Source organism: Amblyomma americanum, chromosome 3, assembly GCF_052857255.1.
Source record: "Amblyomma americanum isolate KBUSLIRL-KWMA chromosome 3, ASM5285725v1, whole genome shotgun sequence".
Classification (NCBI taxonomy): Eukaryota; Metazoa; Arthropoda; class Arachnida; order Ixodida; family Ixodidae; genus Amblyomma; species Amblyomma americanum.
In genome coordinates this window covers 173567539-173583593 of record NC_135499.1, presented here as the reverse complement: position 1 = coordinate 173583593, position 16055 = coordinate 173567539, and the positions used below count along the sequence as shown (strand labels likewise).

General features: G+C 45.8%; 1 protein-coding gene across 2 annotated transcripts in view; it reads left to right on the top strand.

The window, feature by feature from the left end:
- The first annotated feature begins 13444 nt into the window (after nt 1–13444).
- LOC144125451 (retinal guanylyl cyclase 1) overlaps nt 13445–16055 on the top strand; it is a 145893-nt gene continuing 143282 nt past the window's right edge. Inside the window, exon 1 of one of the 2 annotated variants that reach the window (XM_077658830.1) lies at nt 13445–14512. In XM_077658830.1, coding sequence (XP_077514956.1) covers nt 13804–14512 — 709 coding nt within the window. In that variant the 5' untranslated portion in view covers nt 13445–13803. The remainder of the gene's footprint in view (nt 14513–16055) is intronic. The other variant, XM_077658829.1, reaches the window with a different exon arrangement.

The window sequence follows — 16055 nt, the reverse complement described above, 5'->3', positions numbered from 1 at the left end:
GAACAGTGCGCATAGCGTTTCCTGACTCATTTTTTTTCTTTCTTTTCAACACTGTCGTAGACTCAGTTTCTTGTTTACCGAAGCGGAAATTGATAAATTATTACCTCAGGAACCCCCTTCGTGCCTAGCTTAAGTTTAAGCTCTCTTTTCTGCTTCTCGTTTCACTCCCATAAAAACTAGAAATTTCATCTGAGTGCGTCAGGTAGTGAGAGCGCGGAAGAATATGCTGGCAACTTCGGGTAGAAATCTTGCATTATTCCACTTGGGAAAGAAAGTACACACAAAAAAAAAGTAAAGCGGAGGAAGGCGAAGGCACGGCCAAATGAGTACAGTCTACTTTCGTGTTAAAGTGGTGGCACATCTCTACAAAATCTCATATAAAATGCACTGATTTTTACCGTTTCGGCACTGGCGGGGAAACACGTAGTCGAGCTACAGCGGCATATCCTTTTTTCTCTGGTGCGAGGGTTCTCAGCGCACATACCAATATTGGCCCTGACGCCACGCTTGCAGCTTTGGGGAGCTCTTTCTTCTTGTTGGCGAACGCTGCCGCTTTCTAACCTATTCTTCTTTTACACCTAATAAATTCGGTATTAGATTACTTGTCAGTTCCCAAGCACTGCTGTGTTTTTTTCTTTTGTTCTTTTAGCTAAGACATTCAATTTGCGCTGAGATTTACTGCGTGCCCAGAAGGGCTCTCGAACAAATTTGTTCAATTAAAACAGAAAAAGGCCGGGGAGCGGGGAATAACACATCAGCCCAGCCTATTTTCTACGTGATTCCGCTTTCCTTAGTATTCCCTGCCGTCGTCGCCACGTGCGGCAAAATATTCGCTCATCAAGTAACCTCTTTGGATACTTGCTTAAGTGAGCACTAAACCCGTGTGCGCGCTCAAAAATTAATCCAACAAAATGGATAAAAGTAAAGCATGAGTGCGTAGGAGGTAGAAAGCGGAGGAACTTATTGTGTACAAGATGCGCACTCGCAGCTATGATAGGTAGGACGCTGAAGCGCGACACCATGAGCCTAGCTAGAGCCTCATTAGTCTCAGTGACTCCGGAAAATTACAACAAAGCGACCAAAGCGCCACAAACCGAAGCGCCTATCCCTCCCCCATCTTCACTTTCACCAACCACCTCCTAACTTCATGTACACCGTTGCGTTATTATTTTACAAAATGGACGCACCTCTGAAATTGCGAAAATAGGCGCTAGCTAGCGGGGAGTGTGGCAGCTTCTAATCTTATTGAAATCGAAAATTATGGGCTATCACTTGGTTTGATGGGGAGGATATGCGATAGCAGTTCTTGTTCGCTTGTCACCTAATTCCGATTCTTATTCGATTTCAATTCTGATTCGAATGTCTCTCACTCACCAACCTATTCCAATTCTGGTTCAATTCTGATCCTATTTTTATTTCATTTGCAATCGTACTTGCTTTTATTAATCTTTTTGTTTTGTTCTCATTCTTAGTCCGGCGTCTCACTCTTCTCTCCTACAAGTATAGATAGGGAGAGAGAGGAGAGAGTGACTTAGAGGGAGAGGGGAGACAGTTGGCAGGTGGCAAGTCGAGAGAAGAAAATCCCTATAAGCACCAGCTGCCACGGTTGGCAGGTGCAGGCTTCACAAAGACGCCGACGCCGCACACTTATCGCCTTCATGGCACTCTCCTAAAGCTATCGCGTTACCATGAATGGCATAGAAACAAAGATTGCTCTTACTGTTTCCGATTTTCCTTTTCTTTCGGTTTCCAGGCGCTGCCAAAGCTTGTTCCCAGTAAACGAGATTGACGAAGCTGGAGGGAGCCTCGTTTGGACTGCGCTGTGAATCCCGTTCAAGGCGTTCTTTCATTTCCAATTTCCCTTATCGCCTGGCACGTATTTCCGAGTGCGGTGTAAGATGTTCTTAGGATGAGAAAATCTTCTTTGGTAGCTTATCGAAAGCGCCGTGCACTGAGATTTCGATAAAGCAGGACGATTCGAGTTAGCGGCGTTGTCCCAGCGGCATGCCCGCGCAGCGCAGCAGTGCTTAATTTCATCTTGTTTCCTTCTTTTTGAGCACGGTAGTCTGCTCGAACTTGACGCCGGTATAAATCTGCAGACGTTCCCGTTTTCGGCAGAAGATTGTCTTCTCGTTACTCCCTGGCCCTTATTGCATTAAAAAATGGGCACCAGTCATTCTTTCGTTGTTCGCTAGCCTGGGGAAATGTAGGTAATTTTATTCCTTATTTATTTGTTTGTTAAAACATTTATTTAGTTTGTTCTATTTATTTGCTTCTGAATTCATTTCGATAGTTGTGTATTGTGTATCGCTATTGCATACACTATCGCAGTCAATGAAATCGTGAGCAAAACCTTATATCTATTTTGTTTTTCTTTCCAAAACTCTCTGAAGGAATTGCCCGGAGAAATTAAGGGACGGAGGTGAACTGAGAGATTACGAGAACTGCAACGGGGAAATTGAGTGAATAGACTAGGAATCTAAAACGGAGGCTTTGTGTCAGCGCCTGACCGCGCAACATCGCGCAACGACACGTCCCTACCATTTTTTGGGTGCCTCTTAAAATAGGTGCCTCTCACTCAAAAGACGCTCCTTCATACCAAAGAACAGGATTCGCCATAACCTCAAGAAACGTTGGCAACAATGGCGCGGACTTAGAAAGATGTGCTTTCCCGCCTCTCGAAGGATGCGAATGAGAAGATCCCTGGGCAACGCCCGCCGTGCAAGGCCGCCCGTCGCATAGGAGCCGACCCGACAGCGGCGACATGTGCGAGGCGAGCGACCAAACTCTTTGCGGAATCGCGACGCCAACACAAACTGCCCCGGGAAGCTGACTCTTTTTGACGCAGGAAGGCTTCTTGTGGGATCGATAGCTCCAGGCGTATTCGCCTTAATGGGCAATCGCAACACCCTGCCCTGCCCGCGTATCCCGACCCCCTTTTTTTTTTTCTGTCAGCGAGCGAGTTCCGGGCGAATGGAGCGGAGAGCGAGGTTACGAGGACAGGCCTCCGTCCTCGCTTGACAGCTTATAAAGACACGCTTTCGGCTTGCTGCCCCCAATGTGTTCCCCTCCCAGTGAATGCGAGCTTCGTGGATGAAGGAACACGTTAGGCTTGCTTCACTTGCGCCGACGGGGTGGCAGAAGGGTTGCAGTCGCGATGACAGAGTGTCCATGCACTGCGTCCCCCCCCCCCCCCCCATTCCGCGGCTGTTCTGAAAATTCTTGGTGGTCCTTGCTGACTGATCGTATGGAAAATCCCCGGAATAGGAAAAGAACATATTTTCTCTGTTCAGCGCCCCGCTGCTGTTCGGTAATCTTTCTGATGAAGAACGCTTTAGTTCATAGAATAAACAAGGGACAAAGGGTAATACCTTGTGAACGAAATGGCATGTCGTTCGTATATTTTATTTTTGTCAATTTCCGTCTCCTTCTTCTGTTGACGCCTGGAATTTCAAGGGCTCCTCGGAACCTTATCTCCCATGCTCAATGCTGTCCACGTGCAACAAAGCACGCTGGAATATCGTGCGAAGATTTCGACAGGAACTAAAAAAAAAGAAAGAAGAAGAAAAATCCTGTCATGACTTTATGCGATAAAGGGACACATACAGCCTCCAGCTTCCGATATTTGTCATGTTAAAATTCTGTCCATCTAAGTAGTGTTCAGTTATGTGATTAAGGCTTGCACACGTCTCTGTAGTGTTCGCAACAGGTGCCCACTGCAACACTAGATCCGGTCAAAAAATTAACCGAGCTTTTACGTCCGTGGTAATGCGAATTTCAGTGGAGTCGGAGTGTTTAGTAGAGTATACTCCACCACACGAGTTGTTTACGCAACGGTGAAGGCTGCGGCGGTCGGAGCCAATCAGAACGGTGTGCGGCGCAAAACGTGTTCCTCCAAATGCCTCACCCCATGATTTGTGGCTCCATCACTGGGAAGGAAATAACACCACTGTGCAGTTCAGGCAGTTGCGAAGATTTTTACCGAGGTTTCAGTCTCCTCTTTTTCTTAACCTCAAAGCCTCTAATACTGCGATGAAAAGTCTGCTCCCGTTGATAACAACATGAGGTTAATATGCTTTCCATTGGGAATTTGCCTCTGTTGCTAAGAGTAAGTATTCCTTGTGTTTAATGATCGAAGCCTACTCCAGAACTTGAACAGCATACCCTGCCTCTGAAAGAGAAAACTTTTTTAATAACTGCATATGTAAATGTAAATATATAGTATTTAACATCAAAAAAACTTCTCGAATGAAAATGCACCAGTATCAATCCTTGTTATTTTCTGCAAAGGTGTACTCCAGTATATTAAAGACTAAAACCCTTCTTCTTCAATCAGGTCTGTAAACTTTCTCTGACGGCGTACCTATATGCTCTCCACCAATATTCCACGCGCCAGTGCGCCATTCATCAATATGTCATTCCCTATATAGCTCGTATGTGGCTGCGATATTCCGAACATGACATGTCTAGCTTTCCTGAGCATTGGTAACTATCGTCATCTCATGGTCATCTGAATCGAACACTGCATAACTGAAGGGGGATATTTTGAACTTGTAGTTTTGAGAAAATCAGAGTGCTGAGAGGTTTTGCTTGAACAGGGTCATTATCAAGACCGACTTCTTTGCTTCAAACTCTGGCTATAAAATTATTCCTGTGATCACACCAGTTCTTTCCGACGGCCATATAAAATAAATAGAATGTGCTGAACGCTTGAAATTTGCACGATCACTTTGAGTGTTCTATGCCCCATGGCACGTGGGGGCAGCCGTAAGAACTAGAAGCGATTGTCCAGATTTCCTAAACTTGAATTGGCTCCAAGTTTCAGAAGCGAAAGTGATGGACCCAATTTCGATTGGTAACAACGTAACATATACTGCCAGCTTTCGCGTGCAGCTCATCAGCCAGCACAAGCCGCGGCTGTTCCTCGCACTTCGCTAGCGCTGCGTTTTTAACTCGCCGGTTATTGAGGAATGAAGCCGGTTATTGAGGAAGGAAGGGACTGGAAACGCCGCCAAGACCACGTTGGGAGATATACAGGGTGTTTCACCTACGTCTTCACACAGTTGTTAAAAATATGCTTTTTGAGTTAAGAAGAGCGCTTTTCGTCATTGCATTGTCAGTAGTGTGTTGCATCATAAAGCAGCTAAGAAGTGCTAACAAGCGGACTGGTTAACAAATATTGAATAGTTATTACTGTTATCACCTATTACTGTTAGGCTCCTTAATTATTGAGAGGCGTGAAGCCCTCCTTAAGTGATATCTATATCAGTTTATAGAATTTCGAAAATGCGGTTACTGTCGACACTGTCGCACGACAAATTCTGCCTACATCTTGCCAAAATACATGGGCCTTTGAGAATCTTTCAGACAAAGCAACCTTTCCAGTGCTCGTAACTTGTCGAAATAGCCAAATTTCGCATGCTGCTTTGCTGCTTACAGCTGCTGTATATGAATGTATCTATGCTGTTTCTGCTTCACGTGTCACGTGACTTTCTCCCTGCGCTCCTCCAAGGGAGGTGAAAGAATGAAGATCACGTGGTACGTGTCCCACGAAGTGACGTAAGCGGATGGTGGTTCCCATGTGCGCGCATAAAACGCCTGACCTTCTAAACGCACCGGTGACGGCCAAAATTTGTTGAGCCGCAGCGCCGAGGGTAAGGCCGTTTCCTGAATTCTAAAAATCATAAGGCTCTTATTCATGGCCATCTATTATCCACGGCTAGCAATAAACGATTGCAACCAGGCACTTAACTTAAATAGTTAAAAAGCTAACTATTAGAAATTAGTTAACCAGGTTACTAGTTAAAATAGTTCAGCACTTTTCTGATTCATAGCACTTACATTCATTTAGTAGGTGCATAAACAATGAACCATATGAATGTAGGCATGAATGCTGACAGATTTGAAACCATGAAAATATAGTGTCACATCGTTCAAGGTGCGAATACGTGCCGGGGACTGAAAATGATATAATTCTCGGCGGCTGCGTTTTTATGGAGGAAAAACGATAAGGCGCCCGTGTGCTGTGCGATGTCAGTGCACGTTAAAGATCCCCAGGTGGTCGAAATTATTCCGGAGCCCTCCACTACGGCACCCCTTTCTTCCTTTCTTCTTTCACTCCCTCCTTTGTCCCTTCCCTTACGGCGCGGTTCAGGTGTCCAACGATATATGAGACAGATACTGCGCCATTTCCTTTCCCTCAAAAACCAATTATTATTATTATTATTCTGAAAGTAAGCAACCAAGAGAGAGCATCGAAGCTTTCATAATAATTCAATAAAAAGGAAGGAAGCTGCTTGACCACGCCATCCACCAAAATTTAGAAAAAGAGATTTAGTTTTTGAAGGCAGAGAGGCTGGACTAATCTTGCACTGCTTTCAAGTATCCCTGTAATCTTGTTCTGTCACTCGCACCCCAACTCCCTTAAACTACATTATGTATAATAATCGTGAATGAATCGTATTAAACATTTAACACTTGCCTTCCTCCTCTGCGCATTATGTCTTTTTTTTCTGCAGCAGAGTCTAACCGAACGTCAAATGCTATTTTTGACAATCCTCGTATTGTTTCCCGGGAAACGAAGCCCTTTTATTCTGCCTACCGTACCTTGCATCTCAAAGGAGCTTTCCAGCTCTAGTCTTCATTGGCTGCCTGGAACTGCTGTCACCATATAGCCGATGACAATGAACTGTTCCTCCAAAGTGACCCTGATTTGTTGCCTTGAAGTTGTATATCAGTTTGTTTTTATTCCATACCCAGCCATTTTCGATATTAATTTCACACTTGTGTTCAACTGAGACAATACTTCGACATTGTTATTGCGCTACTTAAGCTAACACAGACAAGAACGACACATACAGAGAGGGCAGCTCTTCTTAGAGGCAATACAGTTTAATTAAGTGAAGCAGTTTCCTCGCGCCATTTCAGTTAACAAAGATTTATTTTCTGCCTCTTGCGTCAAGCACTTTGCGCTGAGAGCAAAAGCTTTTTATGCGGTTTTGATTCATGTTTCTTTTTATAGCAGCGGCAAATGTTTCTGTGCACCCTTACCCCCGAGCTAAAAGACCATTCATAGACAAATGTCATGTATGAAAGACCGGTTCTAAATATCATGGTTTCCTTTTTGGCCGAAGCGCACCAGGAGCAAATCGTTTCGGTGTCCTTTAACCACCACCATTAACCTCTAGGAAAAGCAATCGGAACCACCGTTAGCGCACACGCGAATATGCTGGAAATAGCAGGTCGTAAACACACCTGCCCATCAACCTGAAACTCTACTTACTGAGGTACATATGCTACTGAACAGAAAACTGGCCTTCTTGGTGCTGCTCTTGCACTTCATCTTTTTTGCTGTACTTTCCTTTTAATGGCCAATTTATCTTGTTTTATGCCGTGCCAGTCTTGTTGTTATATTATTCTTTTACGTTCCGCGTAAATCTCGCTGTCGCATAGATCCCCAGCAGAACAAAAAAAAAGTTCACTAAGTTTTTTTAATAATTGGTTACCGGGAATGGAAAAACGCAGTATTTGTCTTCCCGTGGACACTTCATCTTGAGGACATCATCATCATCATCAACTCGAACCGCGCAGAGGCGGAGGAGATGAAGAGGCGTCATAATGGTGAGCTACGGATTAGTTTCGACCACCTGGGGTTTCGACCACCTTGTGGCTTTGACTACCTGGGCGAATTTGGCATCCATCTAAAAAGGACTACCGCAGATTTAATTCGCGTGCTCAGGCTCAGCAGTCGAACATTCTAACCACTGAGCCGGCGCGGCGAGTTGTAATAAAACGCTCGAGAAATCGAGCGCATGCAAGAACTCCTTGCCTACAACAAAGAGAAAAAAAAACTTGGGTTAATACGTTCGCCGTTAGCATTTCGCATTCATGTCGCAAATCAGGAATGCGAGGTTTCTTTCAGTTCTTTTTGCCACTCTATCCCCAAAAGTAATGCACTGCTAAAGAAAACAGCCAAAGTACATGAGCAGCGAAAAGAACTCCGAGAATTTTCGCTTTTTCTCGGCAACAAACAAATGAGGGCGTTAGTTGTTCCACAATTCACACCCATTCATTCCATTAAGCGCGCTTGCTCTCAGTGGCACCTGGCTCACGTGACCACAGGTGGCGCCACATTGCTTGGGATTAAGACCGATGTGGGCCACATTTTCTTCTGGCAGCAGGTAAACGCGGGAATTAACATTTACGGCATGCTACGCCATCTACGAACAAAAGAAAGAAACAACAGCAAAGCCTCTCTCACTCTTTCCCGCAGCCATTCTTTCGTTGCCCTCTTCGTTTTCTTTCAAGTTTCTGCTCCAGCCTCGTCACCGATTCATTTATTCCTCCGCGTCGTTCCCTTTTGTTCCTTTCCTCCCGACCGCCTTTTTTTCCCTTCCGCCCTTATAGGATACCACGTGCAGAACGTTCCAGAAGAATGAACGTCGCGACACGGCTGATTGCTGCCCAGCGTTCCACTTCTTTTGCCTCGCAATGCTTTCCTGTCCATTCCTAATCCTCGTCGCTCATTACCAACGAGTACAAGCTGCTGTATGAACAGCGAAGGGAAGACGACACAGCACGTCAGGGGGAGACACACGACAGAACTCCTAACCCTGGGCAGAGGCGGCCTAACGGTCTCTGTCCCTGTCTGTTTCAATATCGCAGGGCTATTAATAACGGTTCCCCAAGAAACCAGGCGTGCATGGCGCAAGTTTTCAAACGCTTGTTGCTGCTCCTTTACTCTCTCTTTCTTTCTCTCTCACCCCTTTCATCTTTTCTCTTGTATATCAATCTTTTCTTCGCATGGCATCGTCGTCTCGCCATTGGGGATAAGCACGTTGTTTGCGTGATATATATATATATATATATATATATATATATATATATATATATATATATATATATATATATATATATATATATATATATATATATATATATATATATATATATATATATATATATATATATATATCCGTATAGACCTGCTGTAAGCAGAAAGCAAAGCGGACACGTGGCGTTAACGATGTCTTTCAGTCGTCAGGCTGATTGAGGCAGATATGTGGGATGGTGTGGAGGAAAAAAATATCGGAGAACGCAGACTCTGAGGAGGGCCTCAGCATCTGCAGACGTTGCCAGCTCCTGCCATTGCTGGTGGCTCGCTAGTTTAAGAATACTAAAAGTAAAGCGTTCTGTCCTTTTCTGGGCGGGGGTGAAGGTCGCGAGCGCTTGCTTTTCGCGAGCCCAATGTAATGAAGTTAAAATTTAACACGACGACAAAAGATAAAAATTTCGATATCCAGAGTAACCAGCCGGGCTTGTATGAAACAGCATTGATTCAAGAGGGGACCTTAAGCACGTGTGAGATATGCCCTGCGACGAGCCACTGGCATAAGCGCAGGGTATGTTGCTACATCAAGCCTTTCTCTCCGTCTCTCCCACTGTTTCTGAACAGAAGAGCGCAACAACGAAAGACAGCAAAGAACTATCTTCATTCAGACCGGAAGTAGAAAAGGAACACGATCCTTTCATTATATCTTCCTGCCATATTCATTTTGTAGTACGGTCGTATAGATCGAGGCTTATTAATTTATCAGGAAGGCGATACCTTCCACACGCTGAGCTGTGTGACCAAGTAAAGAGCCCATCAAATGGTATAGTGGGACTCGCGTAAACCTACCTGGAAAAATGGGATTGACATACTGAAGAGAAATATCGCTACCCAGTCGACAAAATGTTTCTTCGTTTCGTATAAACGATAAATTTTTCTGCAGTCTTGTCGTGTTTTTTGTAGCCCTGTCGCTAAGACAAGGGACGTCTCCATACAACAAAAAATTCAGTTGTTACTACGAAGTGTCTTACTATAGGTTCATGGCCAATAATACTACAATAAAACGGTTGCGACGGCAGAAAATTTTCTGCTTTGTTTCTCCACACGGTAATGCCTATAACAACACTTTTAGAGCAAGATTACCGGCAGGACACTCGTCCTGTCACGAGGTTCAGCGGCAACTGCAATGAAGCAATGCATTCTGGGGTTTGCACGCCAGAGTTTCATCCCCTGTTGCTTGCACTCTTAGCCACATTGATTCGTGCCAGTATTGCGTGTCTCACCTAGATAAAGCTCCAGTTCTAAGTTCACGTCCGCAGCAATAAATAGCAACTATGTTTATAGAACCGTATACAATGTAAACTTGGCCACATGTAGCCTTCGCGTCATTGGAAGGACTGTTTATTCAAGATATTTTGGTAAATTTCAGAAAAATAAAAAAACGAAAAAGCAAGAAGTAATCGACGAAGAAGATGATAACTGGAGAGAATACAAGGACTTGTGTGGCCAATCAACTGGAACGCATTTCTGTCGCAATTTGACCAAGCTCATGAAAATTGGTTTTTGAGGAATGGAAATAGAGTTCCCGGGTTCGAACCCGACCGCGGTGGCTGCGTTTTTATGGAGGAAAAACGCTAAGGCGCCCGTGTGCTGTGCGATGTCAGTGCACGTTAAAGACCCCCAGGTGGTCGAAATTATTCCGGAGCCCTCCACTACGGCACCTATTCTTCCTTTCTTCTTTCACTCCCTCCTTTATCCCTTCCCTTACGGCGCGGTTCAGGTGTCCAAAGATATATGAGACAGATACTGTGCCATTTTCTTTCCCCAAAAAACCAATTATTATTATTATTATTATTATTATTATTATTATTATTATTATTATTATTATTATTATTATTATTATTATTATTATTATTATTATTATTATTATTATTATAATGGAAATGGCGCAGTAACAGTCTCACATCTAGATGGACACCCGAACCGTGCCGTAAGGAGAGGAAATAAAGGAGGAACTAACAGAAGAAAGGAAGAAAGAGTTGCTGTAGTGGAGAAGGATTTCGACCACCCGGGGATCTTTAACGTGCAATGACTTTTCACAGCACAAGGGCGCCTTATGCGCTTCGCCTCCATCGAAACGCAGCCGCCGCAGTCGGGTTCGAACCCGGGAACTCCGGCTCAGTAGCCAAGCGCCCTAACTACTGAGCCACCGCGGCGGGGTGAACCCAGCTCTTCTCATGTCCTTTTGAGTGAACTGGAACGCGAACAGGGTGACACGAAAATAATAATATAAGAATAATAGACACTAGAGGGCAAAAAATACAAACTAGGCGAATTCACAATTCCGTGGTGTAGACTTTGCGACACAGAAGTGAATAACAAGCGCGCTAGTGCTTAGCCCTCCTCCACTAAGGTCGACTCGTTTTTTTTTTTTGTTCGCGTTGCAATTGTCTTGTTCCCGTTTCATATGACGCTGACAATGAAATTGCAGTAAAGAAAGAAAGAAACAGTACACAGCGCTAATAAAACTCCAGTGCCAGAGATAGCTCAATATTGGGCACGTGAGCTCCCTGTGCAAAAATCGCTAGATTTTTAAGCGTTTCAGCGGCAATCACTCATCTACAAATCAATTTTAAGGAGAGGGCACCATATTTTTTATTTGTTCTTACTGTCTTGCTTTAATGTGAAAAACCTGGCGCCTTAATAATACGTACACATTTACGTGTATTATTTAAGCCGTTTAAAACGCGCATTTGCTGATCCTTACTATGCGCTAAATCTGCATGCAAAATCAGAGTCAAAGTGTTCATAGCCTTGAAGTCAACAAGGAATGCTTTGTTTAGCGATATAAAGCCTGCTATTTAGGGAACCGTAAGCAACTATCCCTTAATAATCGCGATGTATTAGAAGGAAAACGTGTTCAAAAACGTCGCAGCCAACAAATGCGGCAGGTAATGAGAAGCTGCGCCCTCCTGTTAGAGGCCACTCCGACAGCCTGCTGTATGTGTCTTTTGTACTTATCATATTGTGTTAATGTTGTGGTTATAATAGCATAATTTACCCACATTTGTTTTTAATTATGTGACTTACCTTCTTGTTATGCTCAAATTTGTATTGCACTTCCGTCGACTGCAGAGGGACAGAGGCCTCGTCAGGCGCCACATCCTTTAGCCTCTGCCCCTGCAGCAGATGCTGTAACGGCTCTGCTGAAATAAATCTTTCTTTCTTCTTCTTAGCTACGTTATGAGCGTGCAATGAACCCTTGCAGTTGATATTCGATGATTTATTCATTGAGTTTCTTCACGCGACATTCTATGAACTAGTGAGCAGCGGTAACCAAATGGTGCTAACATTTGATCTTTTCTGAACGCATGATGTGTTTTCTGCGCTCTTTTATGCTGTACTTATTTTATGTATATCCTTATAAGAACCCGCCTACACTGTAATTCATACAGGTCTCCTGCGGTGTTTTTAGGAAAGAGCATCGCGCCTGAAGCCGAACTGCCATTGAAGGTCAGAGAGAACGGACTGCGCGTAAGCGCAGTCTCCTTTCAAGAATTTTTCCTCAATCGCAGTGCTCTTAGCCGTGTTGCAAGGTGTTCGCTTTGTCTAAACCAGCTTCTTGCTGTTAGCGTCCAAATAACTTCGCTTCTCGCGCTTAACCATGACATTATTTGTTATTTTGATTAAAACATGATTTCTGACACGTGTATCTCAAGCTAAATATGCGTTGCAAGACATTGTTTCAAGTTTTTAAAGGAATAATGATTCGTAGCATAAAGCATGTAGAAAGGTCATACAAAAACAACTGTGGGACATACGGTTGTTACATTTTCTGTCCTAATTTATGGGTACTTCAAGGCTCAAGAAATATATTTTCTTTAACGGTGGCAAGGCCAATTTTTGCTAGGGACTGGAGAGAATATACGATAACTAACTTCTCATGGTCGTATCGTACTTGTACAGCTGAACTAGTCGCCTCTGCCACGCAAATACAATCATGCTAGATAGGGAAATAGAGCAACCAGTTACAAGCCCCGCCGTCTATACAGCGTAGCGTTTCGTGAATCTAATAGGCGGAGTCTGCGTCAGAAATATAGTGCCCAAAGGATTTGCTTTCAGAAGAGGCTCGTTTTGCATCGTCAGCGGTGAAAATCTCTCGAAGTGGACAAGAGCCCTCGTCATCCTCCCTCTGTATCTTAGGACGTCCAGTGGTATTAGGGAGCCTTACTACACGGCTTAGGAGCTAACCCGTTGTGCGGTGTATTTTTGACGCAGATTCTGCATATGATGCATGGAAAACGTTTAAAAACGTCTAAACATCTGTAAAATCGCTCCATGTTTCCAAGCGCTTCTGTCGCATAGTTATAAGTTTTTGAATCGGCTGGTGGTTCACAGACTTAATAGCGGAAGGTTCAAGGAAATTCGCGCCACACAAGACAGCTGACCACCATCAACATCTCCGACTTTACAGCCATCCAGCAGAATAGATGTGACCTGTTCCAAGCGAAACGTTCCTCCAAAGGACGCGCGCTCATCGACGAACGACACACGCGGGCGCTCGGTGGAGTAGTTCGATCGGAAGCCGCCGACCAGGCTGGCGGCGCCAGCGTCGGCGAGCTAGTGGCCCACACCACCCACACTCTCCGCCGGGGTCCCGACTCCGCGCGCGGGCTGAGGCACACCTCCGGTCGCCGGCACGTGATGCTCGCCCTGCGGCGGCAAAGGCGGCGGCGGCGCCCAAGACGACATCCGCTCGTGCTGCACGCCTCGGCAACGCTCGCCCTGCCAGCGTCAGCGCCGAGGGCCTGATTGCCGCCGGCTGTGAGGGAGATTCAAAGATTCTCCGCGCCAAGCGGCGTGTCGGCGGGTCTCAATATGCGCAACGTCAGCAGCTGCTGCGGCAGCAGCTACTACTCCAACCACGACAAGTGTCGCCGTGGGACACCGAGCCATCGCCTTCCAGCCGAGTGATGCCGCCCGCAGTTCCCATGCTGGTCGCCTGCATGGTCTGCGGCGTGATCCTTAGTCGCACGGCCGCCGCTTCCGACCGGGCTCCTCGTCGGCAGCAGATCGTCGTGCTGCCACACGAGGACCGCTGCCGCGGCTTCAACTTGAGCACGCTGCGATACGCCACGAACACCTTGGTGGCGAACCACACGCAGCTCGCCACGTACCTGGCCGAGTCCAACCTGACGCTAACGGTACGCAACGTGTCCGAGCGTGTCTGCGAAACGGGCGGTCTGCTGCCCCTCATCGAAGCCATGGAGGACCCTCAGGTGGCCGGGGTCGTCGGAGGCCTGGACGAAGAAGTGTGCGCCGCTGGCGAGGTCCTAGCGCAGGTGCACCGCAAGCCGCTGGTTGTGTGGAACTGTCACGGTCATGGCAGCTCAGCAACTGCGACGGCAGCCAACGCCGACAAGGCGCCCGTGTTCTTCGGCCGTGTCTCTCCAAACGTGGCCCTGGCGGCGTTTGCCGTCGCTTCTTGCCTCAACGACCTGCGGGTCAAGTACGCAGTGCTAGTGGTGTGCGAGGAGCAGCCGTGGCTCGCGCTGGCCAACGAGCTGGAGGCCAGGCTGCGCCCGTCGGGGCTCGTCGTGCGACGTGTCATTGCGCTCTCATCCAGTGCCAAGCTGGAAGAGGTGGACGCAGCTCTGCGGGTGATCAAGACACCCATAAAAGGTAACCAAACGTTGCTTGTATGCATACATGTGCACCATACCGGTTTACGAAGTGTCTGTGGTGACTGAAGACGAAAAGTAGCTGTTACACATGCGAGGCGCCCACTCCTGACCCAGAAACAAACGTCATTGGAGGTTAGAGGTCAATTCATCAGTGCCAGCGGGGTCTTGTGTGCTAAAATTCTCAGCGAGATAGACCGCATATGCAATCTGTTGTCCTGGTCCAAGTGCGCCTGTTGCTGTTTCCCGCCATAGTTCGCAGATGTTTCCCATTACTAGGCTCGGACTGAAAGGACTTTTTGTGCGCTTGTTTTGTGGATAATTGGTTTAGCTTTTTCAGATGCGATCGAATGCTTTCGTCATCAAGATTGATGAAATGGCTTCTTTCGACAACGATCGCTTTTTAGCTACAAAATTATCTACATAACTTTGAGCAAAAGCACAGACTTACATTGGCTGGCTGAATACGTTTAAGCCGCTGGTGAACTTTATGCTGCAGCGATTGCATTTTCACCCACCATCTCCGCCGGCGCAAAAGCTGCCCACGCTTGAGAAATGCATGCGACTGCGAAACAGCTTTGCCATTCTGTCGGTTACTGTCCATCCGGCCCGCAGCCTTCGTCTTTGTCTCTTATTCTTTTTAGCACGTGTTGCATTGCTATTGGGTAAACCTGCACTGCAGTCTTCGTCCTTTATTCTTTGTAGCACATGTTACATTGTTACTGGGTAAACCTGCACTGCAGTCTTCGTCTTTTATTCTTTTTAGGCCATGTTACATTGTTACCGGATGAACCTGCACTGCTGACTTCGTCCTTTATTCTTTTTAGCACATGTTGCATAGTTTGTAGGTAAACCAGGGCTGCAGCCTAAAATTTATCGCTTAGTTCTTGCTTGCGTTCGTTTGTACTCTTAAGTGCTGTTGGTTCTAAACAGCACACAAAATGCAAACCCACTCACTCACTCACTCACTCACTCACTCACTCACTCACTCACTCACTCCACTCACTCACTCACTCACTCACTCACTCACTCACTCGCAGTCAGCTTTTCAACTTAGCCTGCTTATCGGCGATCCCTGTTTCAGTGTACGGTTCTCGTATTTGCTTTCAACGTCAGTTTGTCATGGGAATCCGCGGTGCTTAGCATAACGAATGACTGTCTCTAGACGGGAATGGAGATTCAATCTGCGGCTATGGTTTTAACTCATGGCAAGCCTTAGTGCTCCCAATCGACAAAGGGCAAGCCGGGACGACGTGAACATCAATAATCCAATAACGATTAACACACACATATACTTAAAGCTTTTTCCTCTTAGATCGCCTGTCTGCCATGGCTGCAAGGGTCGCTGGTAACTGCCATTCATTTGATTACCGACCGTGAGTACTGATCTGACATATGCACTTTATTTTCATGTCTTTAGCCTCTTAACCGAGAACTTCCGTTTGCGCGCACATCCTGCTTCTTTATGTGTGCGATGAATGCTCTTTTTTGTTTTATATTGAAGAAAGCGATTCTCTGTATTGATAACCAATGTCACTGCCTTC